The sequence below is a fragment of the Dreissena polymorpha genome, chromosome 11 (genome assembly GCF_020536995.1).
Source record: "Dreissena polymorpha isolate Duluth1 chromosome 11, UMN_Dpol_1.0, whole genome shotgun sequence".
Lineage (NCBI taxonomy): Eukaryota > Metazoa > Mollusca > Bivalvia > Myida > Dreissenidae > Dreissena > Dreissena polymorpha.
In genome coordinates this window covers 49,670,119-49,697,943 of record NC_068365.1, presented here as the reverse complement: position 1 = coordinate 49,697,943, position 27,825 = coordinate 49,670,119, and the positions used below count along the sequence as shown (strand labels likewise).

The following is a 27,825-nucleotide window of genomic DNA, read 5'->3' as shown; positions in this document are numbered from 1 at the left end:
ATCATCATCTACTACGCAGGTTATACCACTCTGGCGTTAATGATACCTATTGGACAATTTTAACAGTATTAATAAGCAGTCAAATAGGTATAGTATTGTTAAATGGGCAAATTCAAGATCAGACCCCTTGAGGTTCTACAAGGTGTAAGGCAAGGAGGGATCACCAGTACTGACCTATACAAGATTTACATCAATCCTCTGCTGAAACGTTTAGAGATGGCGGAAGAAGGATAAGTTATAGGTGATGTCAGGTGTAACACTAGTGCATGTGCAGACGATGTTACGTTGAATTCTGATAAACAGGAGAAACATCAGCTCTTATAAGTATGGTCGAAACATTTGCCAACCATGAAAGATATATTTTGCAGCCCAAAAAGACTGAAGCTCTAAAAGTGGTTACCAGTTCAAGAAAGAAAATAGTCAAAGAGGATTTTGAAATAAATGGAAATAAAATTACAAACACTAATACCAGTACTCATCTAGGTTTGAAACGATCTCACACTATCAGTTCTACAGCGGAACAAAATGTTGATAACAATATTCAAAAGGCAAGAAGAACAGTATATAGCTTTATGTCGTCAGGAGTCTATGGTGCTGGTGGTTTGGACGTCCTATCAATTCTACATATTTTGAAAATGCATATCATTCCCATTCTGTTATATGGACTAGAAGTTATCTTACCTAATAAGACACAAATAGATAAAATCGAAACCTTTCAAAAACGAATACTCAAGTAACTACTTGTGCTACCTAGTAGTACACCTGACATTGCAATCTACTCAAAGAGTGGTCTCCTTCCAGTAAACATCCAGATACACAAGAGGGCTTTAATCATGTATAAAAAGGTGTGTCTGCAAAGTGAAAGTGCAGTGAAACGTCGTATAGCTGTTAGACAGTTTACTGTAATTGGCAACAAGAGTGCTATAGTTGGTTTGTATACATCCGTTAGTTATTCTGGGTGTACGAACTTGGCGATCTAGGAGATTTGTTATTCTGGGTGTACGAACTTGGCGATCTAGGAGATTTGTTATTCTGGGTGTACGAACTTGGCGATCTAGGAGATTTGCTCGAGTCTTCAACAGAGAAGGACCACTGGAGGAGAACAGTTAATAGGACAATAGACAATATATGGTTTCACCAGGCAATTGCTGATTCAAAAACAAAGAAAACTTTGCAAAATAGTACCATGAACATGTTAAAGCCAGGAAAACCACATCATCTTCTACAACAACAGGCGTCGTCTACATATGACGCGAACCGGCAAGTACTCAAACTCAAGTTTATGTGTGGCAAGTACTTTCTACAGAGTGATCGAGCATCTTTTAGTAACAACAACGTCGATGACACATGCAGAGTGTGCTACGAGTCTCCTGAGAAACACATGGTCCTAGAATGTTCGGGCTTGGTTGCGGTACGAGATCCTATCCTCCGAGACATCGAGAGTGAGATCGAAGTATTATTCCCAGGTTTATGGCATTCGTACACACAAGACAGGTATGTGTATCTAATACACATACCTGACACAAGAACAGAAATTAAGTGCTCTCATTGATTGTACTGTTCTTTACAGAAAGCACAAACTTTCAAAAGTAGAATGTCAGAGACTTCACAGAATTGAGTTTCAATTCCGGCGTCTGTTTTTTACATTGCATACGAAAACATTTAATCTGTCAAAATTGCTACATCCACGCGTCCGCTCACTACAATTACGTCAAGTGGTAGTGTTTACTCTAAGAATAGTGCTGGGAATTTACTGATAACCAAGAAGCCTGACGGGTGCTACAACTCGGTTGATCCACGAGGATCGTCAAGACTCTGATTGAAGGATTAGCCCTTGAGACGAACGGAATTTAGCCCTTATAGCGGACACACGGTTTACCCACTGCCAGCGTCTACCCGGTGCAACAAATTGGGCCTTTGCACGAATAGAAGTGACCACGTCCATGAGGACGATTAGCTTGCAGATCTGCGTGTGGCCCAATAGGTAAACCAGATTGTTTTTAGTTGCTTGTAACCTACTGACACGTGACTTTCCTGGGACAAACATGGCTGACGGAGGTAAGGAGATGGCCGATCCATCTCTGGACGAGAATTATGACCCACTATCAGATGTTGCGTAAGTATCTACGGCGCTTAACGCCAGTCGAGAACCAAATAAGTCGTTTGCAATTGTTCATCTATGTTTTGCATTGTTGTCACTAACGCAATTTTCATCACAATTGAAGGGTTTGTTTGCAAACAATCGTTCTGTGACTGTGTGAAATAAAGTAGGTGGGGTATGCTGCAGAAATGGTTGATAATTAAATGTAGAATAAAAAAACGGATTGCAACAAGAACTTAACCTTTTTTTAATTTTTCAAATGTTCAGTTTATAAACTTAAGCTGAGATTGTATTTATTTTGGTACACTGGGCTCCACTGCCTCTTGCATTAGTGGTGCAAAATGCATAAGTTAAAGAAAAGTGGCCATAAAATCTTTCAATTTGCAAAAACAGGTGACAAAAAATCCATGTTGTTCTTAAGCTGCTCCACTGCAATTAAGTGAATTGATTTTATAACAGTGTGTAGTATATTACTTAATTCATACATACCAGACCTTGATCTTGGTGGGACAGTCTCTGCTTCTGGGTGTTTGTCCCAGTGTCCCGATGTGACACAATTTGTCCTGACATTCCTACAAAACTACATATGTTCTATAATGTCAAAATAAAATTCTCTATTCAAGCTCCTTTTGGCTTAAATGACCATCCAGGGCTTTTTTTGGCCCAATTTTATAGCTGAAATTTGGCTATATTCCTAGTTCTTCTTGAATGCTCTGAGCTTTTATGAGTACATACGTACAGCTCATAGTTCTTCTTGGTAAAATTAAAATCAATGTAAAAAAATAATGTCACACATATGTCCATAAAATCGAGTTAAATCAACCTAATACATTGTTACAAACACAATACCTGTTACAATCGACATCAATTTGCGTCTACTTTGTTGAGAAATGCTCAAAACATAAAATTGATATCAAATCGTTTATGGCGGAAGTTGTTATTGTCGATTAGAGCAAAGGTTACACTGCACAAATTGTTTTCACAGTGGTATCTGACGATCTGGTCTTATGGTAGCAGTTGAAATTGTATTGTGTATAACATTGTAGTTTGAATTAGGACACATTCTTATGACTGTAATTTCGCTGTGATCGGATAAGTGGCATGTTCCGTTAGTAAGTTGAATAATATCGGGCGTATGTTTGCATTGTAAACAAGTTGTTATTAAAATAAAGATACAATGTGGTGTTGGTGTAACTTTTACTATTTTACTAAGTGAATGAGGGTTGAAATGCTATGAAACACTTTCTGCACCAATTAAAATATTTATTGGACATATTCCATATTTGTTTTCGGCTATTAGGCTAGATTATTTAATATACATGTATACTTAGAAAATATTGCAGACATACACACACACACACAAAGTATAAAGAAATGGAAAAAAAAGAAACACCATAATATAAACTAAACAAACAAAACAAGAAAGAACAAAGAAATGAATATGTATTGTTATAATGAAATATAAACCTATACAGCTAAAAGATTTACAGAAAGCGAAAACCTAAGCACAATCCAGGGACACCACGCATAATCAATTGGTCACTGTCGGCTCAGGAACTACTTTAGAGTACCCCATGTACCCTTAGGTAAACTAAATGTTCCCCGGGTACGAATAATACGTTAAAAGGCACCCGGCAATACGACGGGGTTCTTTTAGTATATTTTCCGTACACTGGGAACAATGTAGTAAACTTTAAAGTACCTGGGGTACCATATACACACATACAGCTGATAAATTTACATATATTTCCCTGTGTGTGATCGTGCTTATTGAAAGCGAAAGCCTAACCACGATCGAGGGACACCACACATAATTTGCGCTCAATTGGTCATTGTCGGCTCAGGTACTACTTAAAAGTACCCCGAGTACTCAGAAGTATTCTACAATGTACCCCGGATACGGAAAATACGCACCCGGTCATACTCCGGAATACCTTTTAAAACCGGTATATATTTTCTGTACCCCACATACTTTGCAGTATATTTTTTAATTACACCGGGTACTTGAAGTAGTATCTGAGCCGACAATAACAAATCGAGCATAATTTACTATTGTTTAATTAAATCATTTTATATTTCGAGTCCGCATTGAAGACGTACATAAAGTTGAAAGGCGGTATTGCATGTGTTCATTTGTTTACCATATGAGTGTTTTGGTATATGCATGTATTGAAATACCTGAATTGTGTATGATCAATCTAGGAGGAGAATTAATTGAGACTTGCAATTACACCATATGGTATACGTCGAACGCTTCACTATGGTATTACGACCGATGTCCTCCTATCTAAACGTTCTGATAAAAGTTTAATTTTTTCTAAGTACGGGATTTTTTTCATTACAACGTCCTTAAGTTTGCTCATGCCTTGGTGGCACCTTGGCCCAAGGTCCTCACAGAGACGCTCTTTCATTAAGATGTTAACGAGCATCTTCATGTCCTCGTCTCGCCTGACCTCTTTCCTGGCTGGCGGTTTCTCGGTCGCTGTGTGCACCATGGTAGAAAAGTGGTAATCGACCAATCTACCTAGGCCGCCAGCGAATGCTCCGTGACGAGCAAGGGTTGCCGATGTCGCCCTCGAACCGACTGACTTCAGACTTTCTGAAAACACATATATAACACAAATATTGAACTGAAAGTAGTAGACACGAGCGTCTGGTATGTACATGTATATTGAACCCACTTGAACATTGGAACTTGGAAAATAAAATTTTTAAACCGTAGCACTATTTACTGAGTCTTAGTATAAAGTTGAATAAACAACAACAGAAAAAACGCAGAACCTACCTTTAAATTCTCTGTTCAAGAATTCGTTTACTAAGTCGGCTTCGAGATTCTTCCCGCGTCCAACATGTAAATTAACTGTCCGATTCCAAGTCAAATCGTTGGCTAATCTGTGTGGTAGCCAGCCGTTGACAGCTGAAACAGAGCATGTTCAAACTTCTGTGACTGTTAGTTAATTAAAAAAAAAAAAACAACCACGAACAGATTTATTTTAACATAAGCATTTTTAAACATTACAATTTATCCCATCGTATCTCAGCATATACTGACCTGCAATCAAACGATGTCCCAGGATGACATACTTGGGGTGGTGATTTGCATACAGCCACGGCAAGTCGCACTTCTAATACATCAGCATGCCGGGACCATCGTTCTCTTTAACAGCGTCATGGCGGATCATGTCACTGAGTATTTGGAAAAGTAAGGCCTTGCTGTGGCGGTAACTCATGTCTCGGGTCTGGCTTCTGACAACTCCTGTCGTCTTGCAGCTACTGCAGCAGAACCAAAGCTCTGCTTCAGTGGGTAGGCTGTGTAGCTTCACACAGTCCATATGAAACTTGATACCCTCTGGAAGAGGATATTGCAGCATTCCACCATCGGGATGTCGGTGCGTTTCTTTTTGCAGACGCAATGCGTGCTCTCATCACCTTGCTGCCTGCATGCCGCTGAGCAGAACCATGTTTCAGGCAGGGAGTCATCTGTGAGGCCTACACACCTTAGGTGGAAGAACCGGTTGGGGCAGGCCTCGTTTTCACACTGTGCCATCGGCTCGTCCTCCCTCACTTTATTGATGCCTGAGAAATTATGATAATTAATTAAGTACATATTCTGATTTTAGGTGTTAAGATGTCTTATACTACACACATATTGGCAGTTAAAGGGATAAGTCCCAATTGAACCGTATTAAGAAGTACATTTTTCTTTCTTTGACATTTCTTACTGATATGTACCACTACCACATATTATTTTCTAGTAGATATTTATGATATGTGACCAGTAAGATATACATTTTTCTAAAACGCATGATCAAATGTAAAGGTTAACATTTGAAAATAGGTCATAAGGCCATTAAATAAAAAAAAATCAAACATTGTTTTCGGCCATGATACGTTATTTGCAACAAGAAACTACAATTTAAAAAATCATTTTGTTTATATAAAGTCATTAACACTCAACAATACTTACTCGTTTTGCAAAGGCATACATTTTGGACAGCGTTGTTGTCGTCAAATGTCAACAGGAGACCAAATTCCTTGGACGATTTTTTTTGACAGTTGGCCAAACTCTTCCTGTGACATTGTGACATCGTCATCTAATGGTTGAGTGCCCAATTGTTTCATGGCAAAAGCGCAGACGTACCCTTCTCCCACAAATTTTTAAAAATCCACCACGTACGAAAATGACTCCGAAACGTTTTTCTTCACGTTTTTTTTTATGTTATAATGTATAATAATGTCTATCTCAGAAGTCAATTAATTACACTCAATATCAATATTAAAGTGATAAGTCTTATGTTACTAAGAAGTGAATTCTTAATTTATGTCTTACCTTATTAAAGTATCTGATGAATAAGTCATTATCAATTGAGAGTCATACAACTTATGTTACTTATCAGTGATTACTTTTTGTTGCTTCTATCAATTCCTAGTTTTCATAATTCTTATAATCCATGCACTACACTGTTGTTATTTTCTATTTTGTTTATGGCTAAAAGCAATTGTAATCTTTAGAGCTAATAAATGTTGCTGCTGTAGATGCTGTTGTGTTATAATTCCCTTACGGCAGATCTAAGGGACATCGTTCCTTTTGTTTCTTCCTAATGTCTGTTGTCTGAGCGCTATTCATATACAATTAACATAAGAATTAATTAAAATTTGAACAAATTATATATAAAATTTCTGTCCATTTAAAACAAATATTTAATATTTGAAAATAACCTTTCTTAAAAACATAAATTGTAAGTTCGGAGAAAAGCATAGGTAAACCGTTTATTGGTACATGTTGTTGTAAACACACCGCGTGCGTTCCTTGAATTTTTCTTTTGGTTAATAAAAACTGGTTGATATGCAAACAAGTTGACATTTACATTTACGCTTGATGTGTTTGAAACTTTGATTAAAATCTTTCTTCTGCGAGCACACCACATCATGTAAGTTATCTTAATTTGCTCATTATAGATATATTGACGATCTATTTGTGTTAATTCATGCCAGAAAATAGTTTATGTTGCTAATTTTACCAATAAATCCCCGCCAGGGATTACAGGTGGCGATTTTGCTATGGTAAATGGCGAAACCAGTTGCAACTCCCAGACACGGAGGGTCAATAGCTGGGAGTTGGATTATTGCAACCTAGCTATATTCCCAATCGCAAAAAGTATATCCTGGGCACCCGTATTACCTGTGCGTAAGCATGCATTTGTAAATAAATAATATTAAATGCAACTTCCGTAAAAAAAAATCATATAATAATCAGAATAATTCATTTCTCCTCAAGTTAACACGAAACCTACCATATATTAGTGATTTTTTTTTGTTACAGCCTGTGCCATTTGGATTGGGAAAAATCGCGCGATAAACCATGAAATTGGGAAACATTAAGCATTGTAAATATGATTATAAGAACAGAATTAAAATTGTTAAGTGCATGTTTGACAGATATCATTTTTATATTATAAAGTGCTGCTTTAATGTCTTCTTACAATGAAGACAACTTTAAGTTAATATCCTTCCACATGCATATTAAACTTGCAATACTCTATAGATTTTTAAATACACCATTTAATCACAGCCTCCTAAGAGTATTAGTTTAATTCAGCATTTAAAAAAATTAAATATCATATGGTGAAAACATTAAGAAATATTAGCAAACACGCTTTAGTGTTCTTGCTGTGCTTATGATGTATCAAATGGAGTTAAAATAATATATTTAATTTGTTAACCTTTCAATATCTTGCACTTTACATCCTCAGTTCAATGCGTTTTCAGTAAACTGTACAGCGTGACAAACATAAAAGCAGAATAAGCATATGAATCTAATTTAACACAGATCCACTAACATATAATCAAATCATGTTTGTCTCTTTCATTTTCGAACAATTCTCATCTTAAATGCTTTAAATTTGTGAGTAGACTGAACTCCAATTTTCCAACACTGGTTTCCGTGACGCACATTCATTGTACTGATTTCTCATATATAATAAAATATTTGTTGTTTTTAAATCTCAAACGTAGTATTTTGCGTTAATTGACACACGCATTTAATTATTCCTTAATAACCATATGCTATTCGTTGTTAGTTTGAATGTAATTTATCATTTTCGCTGCTCATCGCAAATTTCTGGTCTGCTTGCCGCCATCTTGGATGTGTGTAAAAACAGGCGTTCTCAATCGGGACACATTGACTATTGTCGGTATCGTTCGCAATATATAGAGAGATGCGTAGATAGCAACATAAATTTTATTCAGCTACATTCGCTAACAATACGTAAGTCAGTTGTCGTTCGGCGACGACTTGACAGCTCGATACGTACTCGATCTACGAAATTATCGCTAAATGACATTGTAATCTTATTGGCTTTATTGGGAAAATTCAGTCATTTTTTGGTAAATTTATGTCTATTTTGGGGGAAAAAACTTCAATTTTTGCAATTGGGAAGCAGCCGAATATCAGCGGTAATTTTGGGCAAAAAATTAACTGTATATATTAACGAAAACTCATTTTAATCCATCATAGAAGTAGGTCACTGTCCGCCATTTGGGTTTCTACTGTTTACTTCTATTACCCGTGATGACTTAGTTTTCACTCAGACTAAAGACATTTTCAGAAAATCACAGTTTACTAAACTAAACTTCTGTACTGTCGAATATATACAAACAAACAACAAAGTTTAAAACATGTTGTGATCAGTTTTCAAACAATAAATGACATTTAGTATGAATGATGTAACAGGGTTTAAACATTCATTTCAAGTATTCTGTTCATTTGTTCTGTTTTAATGTTAATATTTTCCCTTTAACTCATGGTATTTAAATGGTTTACTTATTAAGCAGTGATCTTGTGGCCAGTCTAAGAGTTGAAGTCAGTCAAGCATGTGATTATCATAGGTCCACTTTATGTAATTGTTCAGTCAGGCTTGACCAGTGATTTTCCCGCCCTTTCCTTTGTCTACATGACAATTGAGAAGTTTCACTCAGTAATGCAAAGAGGAGATATGTACATCAGGGTTATGGAAACGCGCACCTGTTGTCTACTATGTAAAAATTTGCAGACAGACTTTTCAAAACGATAGTTTTCATGAGAAAACTGAATGATCAACCAGATTGTGTGTGCAAATAATGAAAAAATACATGGGCATTTGTGTTTTAATTCCTACTTACCCGTAGAAAAGACATTATTTAGAGGGTTTTTCGTTTTGACAGCTACCGGCAAAAATAGTAAACAGTCTCCGACGGAAGTTGTAATAAAAATGCGCGTGCTGTGTCGTAGTAGCGTATTTACAAACATCACCGGTAATTCGGGTACACCGGTAATAGGAGTACGGAGGATACATTTTTCCCAAAATTTCCTTAAAAAATCCCAATTGGAAAAAAATGCTAATGACATCTGCTTTTTCGCTTTTAACAAAGCGTGGTCCGATCCAGTCTTGTACGGGTTTTAGACTATACCTCGATTTGGATAATGTCCGCATTATATGTGTGCACCATATTCTCCGTGTTGTTCAGGCACTTATTATATTTGCAATGAAATTAAAGTGTTTTGTGATTTGGCTGAATGGAAAACAAAGATGTTGCGCAATTCAAAATATTGTGTGAAAAGATTCCTCAGCAAAGCCCTAAAGAAGAAGAAAATGAAGCGCCTCCTAATAAAATCGTGACTGCAGACTTTGTTTGAGCTTATTGTGTGGAAAACTGTTGATCATGGTGGTGTTTGTGATTAAAGATGCTGAACTAATTCATGTAGTTTAAATCCAAATTTATTTTTCCAATTTCTTGAAAACGCCAATAAAATTTCCAATTTCAAAGCCATGGGCTATCTTCCCAAATAGCTGAAAAAAAAGCCTTGCCATCGCTAATCCCTTTATTGCTCCCTAATTAACAAACCATGTCTATATGTCGAGTGATCCAGTGTTTTTTGACAGAAATTGACAGAATTTCCCAAGAAATTGTGAAAAAAATTGGGATTTAAAACAACATGAATAAGTTCAGCATCGTTAATCACAAATACCACAAACACAATCATGACAACATAAAAAGCTCACACAAACTCTTTAGTCACATCAGGCACCATTTTATTAGGAGGCGTTTCATCTTCTTCTGAAGAACTCCTGCTATCAACAGGTTGAAAATCAGTCAGCACATTGCGTTCGGAAATCAACACTAACGATGACAATGCAAAAGAGTCACTTGTTATTAAATTACCATAATTAACAAAGTTTTCGTTTTGCGGCCAGGTTTTTGCTTATGTCACAGGGTATAAATTCATATTTATCGTTAGTTAGTTATTTGTTATTCATGTCTAGTAGTTTTAGGTAGCTCTGATATAAAGTCTGTAGTCTTAGTTATTTTATAGTTAACATATAGTTGAATTTAACCTAATTTAGCACGTGCACGTAACAACCAATCATACACTTTCCCTCCTTTATTCAGTTGTTTGCTGAAGGTTGCTTCAGACAGCCATTCAATCTTTGATTGAAACATTATATTATTTGTGTAGGACATTTTATATTCCTGCAGGTAACTTATTTGAAACTTTTATTTATTTTATCTTTCAATTGTTTGTATTGTTATTTAAGACATCTGACGGTTACGGTTGTGTTTATTAGTTATTTATTAAAATAACTTATTGCGAGTAATATTCACACCGCCATGCAACGCTAGTCATTATTAATGTGTATTTCATTTGAATGCATACATATATTATCTTGATTATATACCTAATTGCATGTATTAATTGTTTCTATTTCAGATACCTTTATCGATCTATTAAAACTTTAAACCTCGAAAAAAACAACAACAAAAAAAAACAAAAAAACAAACACATTGTTGCCGGCCAAGCTACGCGCAATTTGCGTACTTTGGGTTCGACGACAATCTATCGAATCAATCTTGGTTAGTCTTTACCGTTCATCTATAACACGAACCCGCAACGTAGAAGTTCGGCGCTTTACGTTGGCGGTTCGAGCGACGTATGGGTACACTACCGTCGTCATAGTTGTCACATGATTGTGTCCGTCGTTGCGGTATAACATATATATACTCGGAGCTTTTTGTTCTTGATTTTGATGTTGCTCCGTTATTCCCAATGGCAGAAACAAGTTTCTGTGGACACGACGTATACGTTTGGAGTGAGGTTGATCCTTCTTGACGTCATACACGGGAATTTCAGTATTTGGCTGGTCAATTACCACATATGGCACATCTTCCCACTTGTCAGCGATTTTCTGTGCCCCACGTTGGGCGCCACATTGTTGCCGGCCTAGCTACGCCCAATTTGTGTACTTTGGATTCGACGACAAACTATCAAATCAATCGAGGTTTAAAGTTTTAATAGATCGATAAAGGTATCTGAAATAGAAACAATTAATACATGCAATTAGGTATATAATCAAGATAATATATGTATGCATTCAAATGAAATACACATTAATAATGACTAGCGTTGCATGGCGGTGTGAATATTACTCGCAATAAGTTATTTCAATAAATAACTAATAAACACAACCGTAACCGTCAGATGTCTTAAATAACAATACAAACAATTGACAGATAAAATAAATAAAAGATTCAAATAAGTTACCTGCAGGAATATAAAATGTCCTACACAAATAATATAATGTTTCAATCAAAGATTGAATGGCAAACTGAAGCAACCTTCAGCAAACAACTGAATAAAGGAGGGAAAGTGTATGATTGGTTGTTACGTGCACAGTGCTAAATTAGGTTAAATTCAATTATATGTTAACTATAAAATAACTAAGACTACAGACTTTATATCAGAGCTACCTAAAACTACTCGACATGAATAACAAATAACTTACTAACGATAAATATGAATTTATACCCTGTGACACTTAGGAGTCTTTTTCACGTAATGTTTTGAATTGCATGACTTATTTGTTTTCCATTCAGCCGAATCACAAAACGCTTGAATTTCATCGCAAATATAATAAAGGCCTGAACAACACGGAGAATATCGTTCACACTGATAATGGCGATGTAATCCAAATCGAGGTGTAGTCTAAAATCCGTACAAGACCGGATCGGACTACGCTTTGTTAAAAAGCGAAACAGCCAATGTCATTAGCGTTTTTTCCCCCAATTGGGACTTTTTTTAGCAAATTTTGGGAAAAAGTATACTTTTTGCGATTGGTAATATAGCCTAATTTCGGCTATAAATTTGGGCCAAAAAAGCCCTGAAATTCTCTATTGAAGGTGGTTCAATATTAAATAAAATGCAACAATACATTTAGTTAATTTCCCTATGCAGTTCTATGGCTTGAACCTATTAAGTAAATATAATATTGACAACTTGACAACATTTAGTTATAAAATTAATTTGAAGTATTTTGAAGCAATTAATCAAATACACCAATTTCCCAATATTAAGACTTCACGACTCAAATTTTCCCAATTTCTGGGGTTTTCTCACACAATTTTTCCAATTGGACTGGTACCAGTACTTTTCCCAATTGTGCAAAAAATTTGCTGTCACCTGTGTGACCTGACATGATTTGTGCACTTAGTGTACTGTTCATATTCTATTACAGCGACCAATTGATAATTGATTTAGATTGTACAGTACACTCCACGCGTTTTCCCAAAAAAACGCGCTGCCTACGCGTGTTTTTTTCTGCTAGCGAGTGTTCACGCGGCGTTGAGAGAGCGAGGTGAACTCGATAAAACGCTCGGTGTTACGCCGTGTTCGCTAATTCCCGCGGCGTGTATTACTTTAGCCTAGTCGGTAAATGCATACAATTTCCGTTCTTATCAGTGACCGCCGCGCAACGTCGCGTTAGCATTGTGCTACTGGGCATGCCAAAAAATAAAAACATTGTTATAATAAATTGTTTAAATACTGTAGTACATGTATAAAAAAGATAATTGTATAGAAAATTAATACGCATAAAAATTATGTTTTTTAATTCACAGGTATGTCTACAATATGAATGAATATAAGCCATTTGACATATTAATATTTAAATCATAACACATATGAGACAAGAATAAATGTTCCGTAAAATTTCCAAATGAGAATAATTATTACTAATCAGAAACACACTACGATTTTTAATGTTAACACGACGTTTACAAATGCTTCCAATATACAGTCATCATGTATATTTCCCAACAAAAGCGCGCGAAAATTATGCTGCAATGTACAAGGTATACTCCTGCAAAGCGTGCGTGTATTGATTTTTTTATACAAACTTTATAGCGCAGAGAACATTGAATTTTGTTGATTTCGGTTAAAAGTTTCTTTGGTATTTTTTAACAAAATTATATCGCGAATAAGTTGATATTTCCTCCAAAATAATTTCAAATCATACACGCCGAATCTTTATCGTTACGGTATTTTAGTAGAGTAATTATTTTAACAGTAATTGTACTGTCAACTGATTAAAGAAGACATCTGGGCGGAACTGGATTTTAAGTGTTTGACGTTATGAAAACACGCAAAGCTTGTCTACTGACCTATTGTGTAGACTGCTGTCTGCGGTGTTTTGACAAAAGGGATTAACATGTGTGAATGTCACTCTGCCGATTTGGTCCATAATTACTGGTAAACATTGTTTTGAATCTAGACGCAACAAGAATACAACTGTGAATATTAAATGCAACTATCAACTCAACAGTTACCACCTTCTTTTAGCAATCAATGGAATAACCTAACTTTAAAGAGAAAATAAATGCATTAGCGAGCAGAGAATTGACTTTGTTCCGACAATTAAAACCATTCCTTATGCATTCGTTGAACGTGTTTACTTGAGTAAGTTATGCCTTTAGACAGGAAGCGGCTTTTCTTTGATTACGTCAAAATGTCAATTCACACAGATTATCGAGATTTTTAGGGTCCTTGGTCATTTGTTTACATGTTCAGTATAGAAAATCACCTGCTTACATGAAAACTTTGGATTAAATTATCAAAATAAAAACAATGTTGCAAACTGTGTTTATATTAATTGGTAAGTATTAGTTAAAAGACGACATATTGTTTGTCGTATATCAACGAGTTTTCTATACAACAACAACTACTTCTACAACCACGTCGGGATCGATCTATCTTGGTTGTTTTTTTTTTAATTGTAAATATTATACTTAATGTACATGTATGTACTTGTAATAAATATAATTTTATTTGAAAATCAGGAAGTCAAACAAAATTAAATTGATCGTTATCTCGTAAAACGCGGAGTTTCCCCCGCGTTGCCAACGCCGAGGGCCGCCGCGTCGGCTTATCAGTTTTGCCGATCGTTAACCGCTGCGTCCAAAATCATGCAAATGCTGCGTCTGGCGGGATTTTCTTAATCTCCCTCCAGGTCAATCACCGCGGAGTATGGAGGGAAATTGGGGAAAACACGTGAGTGTACTGTATAACCCAGTTTATTGCAGTCACTCACTGAAGCAGATTAACCCTTTGCATGCTGGGAAATTTGTCGTCTGCTAAAATGTCGTTTGCTGAATTTCTAAAATTAGCATTTTCTTCGATTTTTTTTCAAAGAATACTATCAGAATAGCAAACAGTTTGGATCCTGATGAGACGCGACGTTCTGTGGCGTCTCATCTGGATCCAAACTGTTTGCAAAGGCCTTCACAATTCGGTTCCAGCACTGAAAGAGTTAAAGTGGCCTTTTCACAGATTTTGGCATATTTTGAAGTTTGTCATTAAATGCTTTTTATTGATAAATGTAAACATTGGATCTTAAAAGCTCTAGTAAAAAATCAAAAATAAAATAAAAAAGGAACAAAAAGTAGCGGGTACCAGGGCTCGAACCAGTGACCCTCGGAGTCCTGGAGTTAGTCTGAAGTAAAAACGCATTAGCCCTCTCGGCTATTCCGCCGGGTATACAGTTTAAATATTTTATACCTTATATAAGCAATCTTCTTAGTTTCGTAAATTTAAACGACAACAACAGAACTCTCCAAATTATTCAATCGTTTCGCGTTGCAACGCTTTATAATTTTTAGCTTTTCAAATCGTTAAAAGATACATATAATGGCTATATTAGACTTTGGTAAATGTTCAGTAATACTGTTTCCTCACAAATATCGTAACTAAAACGAAAATTTCCGAATCTGAAACAACTTTTTTAATTTTGTCAATTTACCAAATTGTGAAAAGATCCCTTTAAGACAGTGCAAACATGCCAAATGGGCATCATTTGATATCAGACTAAATGACTAATTAGCTGATGAAATGAGTCTAGCGTGAAACTGAAGTCTTACCTTCAGTGTATCTGTATCAGTTCTCCGCATTGCAATCTTACATAACAATATTGACTTTTTATCTTCAGCATACATGCCAGAATTTTTCTGATCCTAATCGGGACATTCCATAAAAACGGGACATTCCATAAAAAATGTCGGGACATTTGACCACAAAGCGGGACGTCTAAAACGATAAATCATGCCACGTGTAATCCAGTCAGTAATCAGTATATTACTTACAAAAACTAATAATTTCTGGCCAATATTGATGAAAAATGTGTTTAAGAATTTCATGAACACAAACATACTCCATCTCCGGTATGACTGCTTACGGTAAAATGTGGGATTTGCCTCTGTTTGACATCCGATCTCAGTGTTTTTTTTGGATGAAATATTTGGCGTTATTCAGCCCCATTTCCACCATCTCTAGAGTATATATTTTTCTCCCAAATATTTGAAATATTCCCCTCTCGGAAGTGTAATTCAATTTTAATCAATACCTCATTTAAATATGTCTTTCGTTAAAAATTTATTTACTATAATATTCCTGAACTGCCGCATCTGCGTTGGCGCTGAGTTTACTTTCTTTTAGCCTTTTTTCCTTTACCGCAAACCGTATGTAGTTTACTATCATGACTTTCGCTTTACGACATCTACCGCAAACACTATGTGTTCCACCATGTCGCACAACAGCAAAAGCTATTGGAAAAAAATTCTGATAAAAAATCTGTTTTAAATGATATTCTGTTTAAACAAGAACAACTTAGTCAGTCTTCTTCAAATGCCGGCAGTGAAACACCAGAAACTTCGAAGTCAGGCACAACACACAGAAACAGGATTGGGGAAGCTACACTTGTGTCCCTGATAAGACTATGTCTGCACATGGAGAGACTTGGTGAAGAGGAGTAATTGACAAATTCGCAGAAAAGCCAAGAAATGTTGAACTCTGAACATGAACATAACATGTTGATAAAAAAAGGAGTTGGAATAATGTTTTTCTCTCTATGTATGGTGAATTATAGTGTTAAAACTTGATTTTGTACTGTTACTTGCAAAGCATTGAAATTTCCCCTTTTTCCCCTGTTACGTGCGAATTGTCCCCCCTTAGGGGACCTGACCCCTTTCCCCCAAAACTGAAAAAAAACACTGAATCTTGACAAAGACTCCAATTGAACTTGTGTAAATCGTGTAACGCAATGTGCGCGCATGGAGCAATGTTTTTATTCAACCAATCATCAATTAACTCTAGGTGTTTTGACATTTTTTTAGCCTCAGGTGGAATAATACACAGAATACTGTGATATAGTATCTTTGGTCTTGATTGGGCCATGAAATACAAAAGCAGTTGGCTTATAATTCACTACAATTCATCTATCAATAGCAATTAGCGACCCCTGTCATAAAAACACCATGGCGTCAATGCCTGATAAAATCAATAATTTGTCAATAAATCACTGATAAGGTGTTAAAAACAACACTGGTGCACTTGAGTAGTAGAAAATGCAATAGTAAATTTAAGCCAGACAGAGCTTGAATGGCTAATTTTAGTGTGAACTTATAGAATGTACATTGTCTTTATGCTCCCCCAATTTTTTTTGGGGGGGAGCAAATAGTCGCCGCTTCGTCTGTCCGTGCGTGTGTCCGTCCGTCCCTGCACAATTTTTGTCCGGGCTATTTCTCAGCAATTAATGACCAGAATTCAATGAAACTTTATGGGAAGCTTCACTACCATGAGGAGAAGTGCATAATTTTTTATTATCAGCCGGTTCTGGTCGGATAATTTTTCACAGAGTTATGGCCCTTTGAAATTTTCAATTACCTGTACATATACATGTTTGTAGTGCAATTCTTGTCGGGGCTATTTCTCAGCAACTAATGACCGGAATTCAATGAAACTTTATGAGAAGCTTCACTACCAAAAGGAGATATGCATATTATCAGCCAGTTCTGGTTGGATGATTTTTCACAGAGTTATGGCCCTTTGAAATTTTCCATTAACTACATACATATAGTGCAATTCTTGTCCGGGCTATTTCTCAGCAACTAATGACTGGAATTCAATGAAACTTTATGGGAAGCTTCACTACTAAGAGCGGATGTGCATATTATCAGCTGGTTCTTATCGGATGATTTTTCACAGAGTTATGGCCCTCTGAAATTTTCCATTGTACATATATAGTGCAATTCTTGTCCAAGCTATTTCTCTGCAACTTATTACGGGAATTTAATTAAACTTAATGGGAAGCTTCACTACCAACAGGAGATGTGCATATTATCAGCCGGTTATGGTCGGATGATTTTCACAGAGTTATGGCCCTTTGAAATTTTCTATAAACTGTACATATAGTGCAATTCTTGTCCGGGCTATTTCTCCCCAACTACTGACTGGAATTCAATGAAGCTTTATGGGAAGCTTAAAGACCTTGAGGAGATGCCCATGTTATTTGTGGGTTTTGGTTAGATGATTTATTTAGAGAGTTATGGCCCTTTGAAATTTTTAACCAGGTTTTTATTAGATTGGCGAATGTCGGCGGGCGGGCTAGTGGGCTGGCGAACAAGCTTGTCCGGGCCATAACTCTGTCGTTCATTGTCAGATTTTAAAATCATATGGCACATTTGTTCACCATCATTAGACGATGTGTCGCGAGAAAGAATTACGTCAATATCTCCAAAGTCAAGGTCACAATTTGAGTTTGAAGATCAAAAATGGACATAAATGAGCTTGTCCGGGCCATAACTTTGTCGTTCATTGTCAGATTTTAAAATCATTTGGCACATTTGTTCACCATCATTAGACAGTGTGTCGCGCGAAATAATTACGTCGATATCTTCAAGGTTACAATTTGAGTTTGAAGGTCATAAATGGCCATAAATGAGCCTGTCCGGGCCATTACTTTGTGATTCATTGTGAGATTTTAAAATCATTTGGCACATTTGTTCACCATCATAAGATGGTATGTCGCGTGAAAGAATCACGTCAATATCTCCAAGGTCAAGGTCACAATTTGAGTTTGAAGGTCAAAAATGGCCATAAATGAGCTTGTCTGGGCCATTACTATGTCATTCATTGAGACATTTTAAAATCATTTGGCACATTTGTTCACCATTATTGGACAGTGTGTTGCACGTAAGAATTACGTAAATATCTCCAAGGTCAAGGTTGCCACAACTAAATAAAGATTGATTTTGAAACAACTATGTAACTATGAAAGGATGATAACTAAAGAACGCTTAGGCCTAGGATCATGAAACTTAAAAGGTACATTGATCATGACTGGCAGATGACCCCTATTGATTTTCAGGTAACTAGGTCAAAGGTCAAGGTCACAGTGACTTAAAATAGTAAAATGATTTCCGGATGATAACTCAAGAACGCTTAGGCCTAGGATCATAAAACTTCATAGGTACATTGATCATGACTGGCAGATGACTCCTATTGATTTTCAGGTCATTAGGTCAAAGGTCAAGGTCACAGTGACTTGAAATAGTAAAATGGTTTCTCGATGATAACTCAAGAATGCTTACGCCTAGGATAATGAAACTTCATAGGTACATTGATCATGACTGGCAGATGACCCCTATTGATTTTCTGGTCACTAGGTCTAAGGTCAAGGTCACAGTGACTCGAAACAGTAAAATCAATTCTGGATGATAACTCAAGAGTGCTTACACCTAGGATCATGAAACTTCATAGGAACATTGATCATGACTGGCAGAATACCCCTATTGATTTTCAGGTCACTAGGTCAAAGGTCAAGGTCACAGTGACTCAAAACAGTAAAATGGTTTCCGGATGATTACTCAAGAATGCTTACGTCTAGGATCATGAAACTTCATAGGAACTTTGATCATGACTGGCAGATGACCCCTATTGATTTTCAGGTCACTAGGTCTAAGGTCAAGGTCACAGTGACTAGAAACAGTAAAATGGTTTCCGGATGATAACTCGGGAATGCTTACGCCTAGGATCATGAAACTTCATAGGTACATTGATCATGACTGGTAGATGACCTGTATCAATTTTCAGGTCACAATGTCAAAGGTCAATGTCAAAGTGACTCAAAACAGTAAAATGGTTTCCAGATGATAACTAAAGAATAATTAGGCCTAGGATCTTGAAACTTCATAGGTACATTGATCATGACTGTCAGATGACCCCTTTTGATTTTCAGGTCACTTGGTCAAAGGTCAAGGTCACTGACAAAAAACTTATTCACACAGTGGATTCCATTACAACTGACAGCCCATATGGGAGGGGGGGCATGCATGTTTTACAAACAGCCCTTGTTTTCTAATTGAAATCAAGGTCAATTTTACACAAGGGGTTAACAATACACATTTTGAATTGTCTCCCTTTATCAGACTTTCTTTCAACGGAAAACCTGGTTTTGTTACAATTTTGTCCTTTGTTAAGTTGCTAAACCATCCATCGTATTATTTTGTCCAAAGTTATGCCCTCAAGACATTTCCTTTTATCTGAATATATAGTGCAGTATTGTGACAAAAAAAACCTTTGGGGAGTCCAGACTGATTGTCTCAGATGATATCAGCGTCTCCGACAGTTTCTAGTTTATGAATGTACAGACTGATTGTCTCAGATGATATCAGCGTCTCCGACAGTTTCTAGTTTATGAATGTCCGGACTGATTGTCTCAGATGATATCAGCGTCTCCGACAGTTTCTAGTTTATGAATGTCCGGACTGATTGTCTCAGATGATATCAGGACGCCGGGACTGTCTGGCTAAGATTGGGACGCCAGGCATTAATCATCTCAAGACTAGTTATTATTTGTATTGCAGGGCTGGACTTAAACTAAAATCCAATTTAACAGCGGGAGTTGGGCCATAAAATGTTACTTGTCTGGACCAAAACTTAAACTTAATTACTTTAATTTAGAAATGAAACTATTGACCATAGGTAGTGGATATGGTGTCCATATAACAAATGGAAGCCGAAGGTCATGGGTTCAAATCCCCATAGGGGAAAGTTCTTCTTATCTCCTAAAAAGACACAAAATACTTGTTCTGCCCAACACGCATTAGACTTTTAATGCAATAAAACCAAAATTATTAGGTGTGAAGTTGACTATTTACCAAAATGTGTGCATTTATATAATACTGTTTATTTGATTTGATAATCACCTTTCAGGTCGCACCTTGCAGTTCACCAGACATCAGATCATGATGCAGATAGAAGCAGTGATGATGACCATTACAACTCTGAGACACCAATGAATTCTCTCGATGGGATGTTGGAAGACCTCATCATTGAGGAAACTGATCAAATGCCATTCAGTCCACCAACTAGTGGAAGACTTTATAAACGAGAAAAAGTCCGTCGAAACAGTGGTAAGAAGTCACAAAAGGAAATCAGACAGTTGAGAGAGATGGAAAAATCAAAATCTATGAAAATGCCTATTTGCATTAAACAGAAGTACACTGAGAGTAATGCATTATTCTCTGGTTTGGGACATGTCGATTCAGATGTGGATCTTGATAGAAGCGAATCGCGGGCCATAAAGGAAAAGAGAAAAAAGGACCGTGAAGATAAGTTAAAGAGTAAAACTAGGCAGCAGGAAATATTCATGAAAAGGGAGGACAAAAGTTATGTCAGCGAAAATATTGCAAGCAATACTGCTCCGATGGACATTGATACTCCAGTTGTGCCAATAAAGCTTGAAGGGTCAGGGAGATATCTGACATTGGGCATGACTAATAAATTAAGTATGGCACCCACTAGGGCAGCGTCAAGTGAGCAACAAAGACCAACTGTGTTATCTTACACAGAGTGTCCAAACGATCGGTTAGTGTTCTTTAAAACATTTCAGGCACTCATCAATATGGGTTCCCAGGGCAAGAAGCAAAAGGAACAAAAAGAAAAGGAACGTATGGTACCTCAGAGACAGAAGAGCTCAGAAGAACATTTGTATGTGTCTCTTGTGTGGCTTGGCTTGCAGGCATGGCTAAATGGAATGTCTTTAGATGAACAAAGTCGAAAGATGGAACAAGAAAGGGAGAAAATACCCCTTGTGTTAGAAGAAATAATGAAATTTAAAGTAAAATTTCCACAGAATACCGGTAGTTTGCTCTATGCAAGAGAACAACAGTGTGTAGGTGATGAAAACTATTTGATGGACATATCGGACACATATCACACCATGTATTCGAATATGGAAATGATACAGCAACAGGAGTTTGCTGTGATTCAGGTTGAGAGGTTGTTACAGAAGCTAGATCAGTGTGAGCAACTGTTTTCCACAGCTGCGCAGTTTGCCAGTGACTATCCTACTTATCACCAAAGGGAGTTTGTGCATCGAACTGAGGCCCTTTACTTGTGGTTGAATACTACAAAAGATTTGTGCCATAAGATGAATGTGTTAGGTCAAGTGTTCAATATATCAGCGAATCAAGGCTGGCTTTATGTAAATTTTACTCCAGGAAAAGAAAATGATCATGAAATTCAGAGTAGAACAGACATTCCAGAAATAGTAGGTGGTGGCGAGGAAGAGGAGGAGGAGGAGGAAGATGATGATGATACTGGTGATGATATTGATGATGATCATACAGAACAGTTAGATAGTAAAAAGAAACAATCTCTATCCCTCACAGATGCTTGCCAAAGTGTAGAACATCATATGAAAGTGAAATTTCAGTTGTCAAATTCGGATAGTCAACTCAGGTCTGACAAGCGTTTGACATCTCCTATTAACAGTCCTAAACGAGATCTGAGTCCCACAACATATGGTTCCCCTCCTGATTCCTCAACCCCTTTAAGGGCCCCTTTTTCATCCACTACTCTGTCCAGGGCCTCAAGTGAAGCCAGTTTGGATGGTCAAGCACGCTCACTGTATAGAGCTTATGTTGATAAAGGACTTAAAAAGATGGGGTTGAATAAAATGCTTATAAGACTGCGAGATATTTTGTATAGATCACTCAAAAGGGCCAGGCAGAGTTTGGAATATAGATCTCAGGATATGGATGGAGAGGTAAATATTAATTAATATGAATTATGAATGAATTTAAATAGTAAAGAACATGAGCCTCTCTTGGAAAACAGGGCTTAATGCATTTGGGTAAATAAAAAGTATCTTCCCAGATTAACAGGCTTCCTTAAAATCATTAATAGCCACATGCACGTGCATCAAACCCCTGTTTTCCCAGATAGAGGCTCACTGTGGGTGTTAATTGTTTATCTTATCTAACAAAGAAGGAGGGATTGTATACGAGTGCCCTTGGTCAGTCAATTTGTCCCATTTTTTGTGTCAGTTCCAGAAGTTAGTGTTTTTGTTCACCATTTTGGGGACATTTTATAGCTCACCTGATTGCTCAGGTGAGCTTTTGTGACCGATCTTTGTCCGTCGTATGTCCGTCCGTCCGTTAACATTGCTCGTAAACACTTTAGAGGCCACATTTCTTGTCCCATCTTCATGAAACTTGGTCAGAAGAATTGTCCCAATGAAATCTCGGCCTGAGTTTGAAACTGGGTTGTGCCGGGTCAAAAACTAGGTCACAAGGTCAAAAAAAAAGAAAAACCTTGTAAACACCGTAAAGTCACATTTCATGCCCAATCTTCATGTTACTTTGTTAAAATGTTTGTCTTAATGATATCTTGGTTGAGTACAAAAGTGGTTCCAATCCGTTGAAAAACATGGCCGCCAGTGGGCGGGGCAGTTTTCCTTATTTGGCTATAGAGAAACCTTGTAAACACTCTAGAAGTCACAATTTTTGCCCAATCATCATGAAAGTTGGTCAAAACATTGGTTCAATTGATTTCTCGGACGAGTTCGAAAATGGTCGAGATCTGTGAAAAAACATGTCCGCCAGTGGGCGTGGCATTTTTCTCTATATGTATATAGTGGCAGTTTTCCCTATTTGGCTATAGAGAAACCTTGTAAACACTCTAGAAGTCACAATTTTTGCCCAATCATCATGAAAGTTGGTCAAAACATTGGTTTTATTGATATCTCGGACGAGTTCGAAAATGGTCCAGATCAGTGAAAAAACATGGCCGCCAGTGGGTGGGGCATTTTTCTCTATATGTATATAGTGAAAACATGTGAACCCTCTAGAAGTCACATTTTTGGCCCAATTTTTATGAAATTTGGTCAGAACATTAAATTTTGTTTCCTTGATATGAGAGTTGAGTTCGAAAATGGTTCCGGCCGGTTAGTTCAATAACATGGCTGCCAGGGGGGGGGGGGGAGCAGTTTTCCTTATTTGGCTATAGAGAAACCTTGTAAACACTCTAGAAGTCACAATTTTTGCCCAATCATCATGAAAGTTGGTCAAAACATTGGTTCAATTGATTTCTCGGACGAGTTCGAAAATGGTCGAGATCTGTGAAAAAACATGTCCGCCAGTGGGCGTGGCATTTTTCTCTATATGTATATAGTGGCAGTTTTCCCTATTTGGCTATAGAGAAACCTTGTTAACACTCTAGAAGTCACAATTTTTGCCCAATCATCATGAAAGTTGGTCAAAACATTGGTTTAATTGATATCTCGGACTAGTTCGAAAATGGTCCAGATCGGTGAAAAAACATGGCCACTCGTGGGTGTGGCATTTTTCTCTATATGTATATAGTAAAAACATGTGAACATGAAATTTGGCCAGAACATTTGTTTCCTTGATATGAGAGTTGAGTTCAAAATGGTTCCGGTCTGTTGAATAACATGGCTGCCAGGGGGGGGGGCAGTTTTCCTTATTTGACTATAGAGAAACCTTGTAAAAACTCTAGAAGTCACAATTTTTGCCCATTCATCACGAAAGTTGGTCAAAACATTGGTTTTATTGATATCTCGGACGAGTTCGAAAATGGTCCAGATCGGTGAAAAAACATGGCCGCCAGTGGGCGGGGCATTTTTATGTCCCCCATCCACTATAGTGGGGGACATATTGTTTTTGCCCTGTCTGTTGGTCTGTACGTTGGTCTGTTTGCTCCAACTTTAACATTTGCAATAACTTTTTCAATATTCAAGATAGCAACTTGATATTTGGGATGCATGTGTATCTCATGGAGCTGCACATTTTGAGTGGTGAAAGGTCTAGGTCAAGGTCATCCTTCAAGTTAGAGGTCAAATATATGTGGCCAAAATCGCTCATTTTATGAATACTTTTGAAATATTGAAGATAGCAACTTGATATTTGGCATGCATGTGTATCTCATGGAGCCGCACATTTTGAGTGGTGAAAGGTCAAGGTCATCCCTCAAGGTCAGAGGTCAAATATATGTGGCCAAAATCCCTCATTTTATGAATACTTTGGCAATATTGAACATACCAACTTGATATTTGGCATGCATGTGTATCTCTTGGAGCCGCACATTTTGAGTGGTGAAAGGTCAAGGTCATCCTTCAAGGTCAGAGGTCAAGTGTATGTGGCCAAAATCGCTCATTTTATGAAAACTTTGGAATTATTTAAGATACCAGCTTGATATTTGGCATGCATGTGTATCTCATGGGGCCGCACATTTTGAGTGGTGAAAGGTCAATGTTATCCTTCAAGGTCAAAGGTAAAATAAAATAAAATTCAAAGCGGCGCAGAAGGGGACATAGTGTTTCTGACAAACACATTTTTCAATATTGAAGATAGCAACATGATATTTGGCATGCACGTGTATCTCATGAAGCTGCACATTTTGAGTGGTGGAAATTCAAGGTAAAGGTTATCCTTTAAGTTAAAAAAAAAAAGCGGCATTCTCATGAAGCTGCACGTTTTGAGTGGTGGAAGTTCAAGGTCAAGGACATCCTTCAAGGTCAAAGGTATTTTTTTTAAAATAATTTCAAAGCAGCGTTCTCATGAAGCTGCACTTTTTGAGTGGTGGAAGTTCAAGGTCAAGGTCATCGTTTAAGGTCAAGGTCATCCTTCAAGGTCAAAGGTATTTTATATATTTTTTTTCAAAGCGGCGTTCTCATGAAGCTGCACATTTTGAGTGGTGGAAGTTCAAGGTCAAAGGTAAAAAAAAACAACTTTTTTATTGAAAGTGGCGTTCTCATGAAGCTGCACATTTTGAGTGGTGGAAGTTCAAGGTCAAGCGGCGCAGAAGGGGACATAGTGTTTCCGACAAACACATTTCTTGTTCTCTATATGTATTAAGTGAAAACATGTGAACACTCTAGAAGTCACATTTTGGCCCAATTTTCATGAAATTTGGTCAGAAAATTTGTTTCTTTGATATGAGAGTTGAGTTTGAAAAAGGTTCCGGTCAGTTGAATAACATGGCCTGGGGGGGGGCCCTTAGATTGTCCAAATTTTCATTATATTATACAAAATCCTTGTAAACACTCTAGAGGTCACAATTTTGTTTCAGATTTTATGAATCTTGGTCATAATATTTATTTTTGTAAGCAAAGTTTGATGTTTGGTTAGGGGGGTCAACTCAAAATATAGGCCACCAGGTCAAATCTTACAAAAACAAAATCACTCCATATGCCAGAGTTTTGGTTCAATAATGATGGAACTTGACCAGGATGTTTGTCTTGACAATATCTAGGTCAAGTTTGACGTTTGGTAAAGATTGAATGAACTGACTCCTCTCAAAGTGAGCGAACTAGGGCCATCTTGGCCCTCTTGTGTATATCTCAGATGAGTTCGCAAATGGTCCCGATTGGTAAAAAAACATGGCTGCCAGGGAGTTGGGGCAGTTATCCTTATGTGACTAGAGAGAAACCTTGTGGTCGAACACTATAGAAGTCACATTTTTGCCTAATCATCGTGAAACTTAGTCAATATATTGGTTTTATTAATTTCTCAGACAAGTTGGAAAATGGCTCAGATCGGTGAAACACTTTTTAGCTCACCTGAGGTTTTAGGATTGGTCCGTCGTACGCACGTCCACATTTGGTTTATTAACACTCTAGCATTCACATTTCTCAAGCATTCTTTATCAAATTTGCTGAAAGATCTCAGTCAAGTTTGATAATGAGCAAAATCACATAATTAATGCCATAATTATTGCTCCTTAGATTGTCCAAAATTTCATTATATTACACAAAATCTGTGTATCCAACTCCTCTCAGGTGAGTGAACTAGGGCCATCTTGGCCCTCTTGTTTATTAGTCCCCTACCGGTTTCACCGGAGGGGACTTATGGTTTTGTCTCCGTTTGTCCGTCACACTTTTCTGGATCCTGCGATAACTTTAAAAGTTCTTAACATTTTTTCATGAAACTTGAAATATGGATAGATGGCAATATGCACATTATACACGTCATTTCATTTTGTTCCTACGTCAAAAATTGTGGTTGCTATGGCAACAAATAGACTAGAAATAGTGCTGAAAATGGTGTTTTTTTTCTGGATCCTGCGATAACTTTAAAAGTTCTTAATATTTTTTCATGAAACTTGGAACATGGATAGCTAGCAATATGGACATCATGAACGTCATTTCATTTTGTTCCTACGTCAAAAATTGTGGTTGCTATGGCAACAAATAGACTAGAAATAGTGCTGAAAATGGTGTTTTTTTCTGGATCCTGCGATAACTTAAAAAGTTCCTAATGTTTTTTCATGAAACTTGGAACATGGATAGATGGCAATATGGACATTATGCACATCATTTCATTTTGTTCCTACGTCAAAAATTGTGGTTGCTATGGCAACAAATAGACTACAAATAGTGCTGAAAATGGTGTTTTTTCTGGATCCTGCGATAACTTTAAAAAAGTTCTTCTTATTTTTTCATGAAACTTGAAGCATGGATGAATGGCAATATGGACATTATGCACATCATTTCATTTTGTTCCTATGCCAAAAATTATGTTTGCTATGGCAACAATTATTTACAAAAAAATTCAGACAGTGGTGGAGCCGGTAGGGGACATATATTGCTTGGCAATAGTCTTGTTAAATGAGCTGTGTTCTTGGAAAACCGGATTTAATGCATGTGCTTTAAGTGTCTTCCTTGATAACTTTCAATCCACACAGGCTGATCAGAGACAACATTTTCTTCCTAGATTGGATTTTTGTTTAGAAGTGATAACCATAAAATGAAAAATGCAATAAAAGTGGAAAGTCTCGTCCCTGATTACCGGTAGCCTGTGGCAGACATGCATAAAGCCCAATTTTCCGTACACAAGGCTGACATATTATTATTTTAAGTCCCCCGGTGAAGAATCCCATGGCAACAACACGTCGGCCTCCCTACACCTGCTGGACAAGTCCCCGGGGATGAGGCTAGAGTCACACTCCACGGAGAAGCTGCATGCCTGGAGACAGGAGTTCCTAGACATCGGTCTTCCCTCATATAGACCTACGTACATCTTTCTGCTACGGGTAACTGAGGAAAAAAGTATAAAAACAACAACAACATTGCATTCCCTCAGATTCAAACTTGTGATCTGTGGATACAGATCATGATGCGCTTCTACTTGACAATGTATTTCAAACGTATTAAAAGGCCTGTTAAGTTATATACGTGTTATTTAAACAGTAGATAAAAAATTCCAAATGCTTTATTATTTTACCAATTGTAGTCCATAAACTGATATAAAAAAGTATCTATCGGAGTGTTTGTTTG

At 37.1% G+C, this 27,825-nt stretch overlaps 1 protein-coding gene across 1 annotated transcript in view; it reads left to right on the top strand.

Annotated features, from left to right (window-relative positions):
- Positions 1-1,995: 1,995 nt before the first annotated feature.
- Positions 1,996-27,825, top strand: part of LOC127850929 (mitogen-activated protein kinase kinase kinase 4-like) — a 54,734-nt gene continuing 28,904 nt past the window's right edge. Inside the window, exons 1-3 of the mRNA XM_052384332.1 lie at positions 1,996-2,116; positions 20,460-22,296; positions 27,408-27,581. Coding sequence (XP_052240292.1) covers positions 2,046-2,116; positions 20,460-22,296; positions 27,408-27,581 — 2,082 coding nt within the window. The 5' untranslated portion in view covers positions 1,996-2,045. The remainder of the gene's footprint in view (positions 2,117-20,459; positions 22,297-27,407; positions 27,582-27,825) is intronic.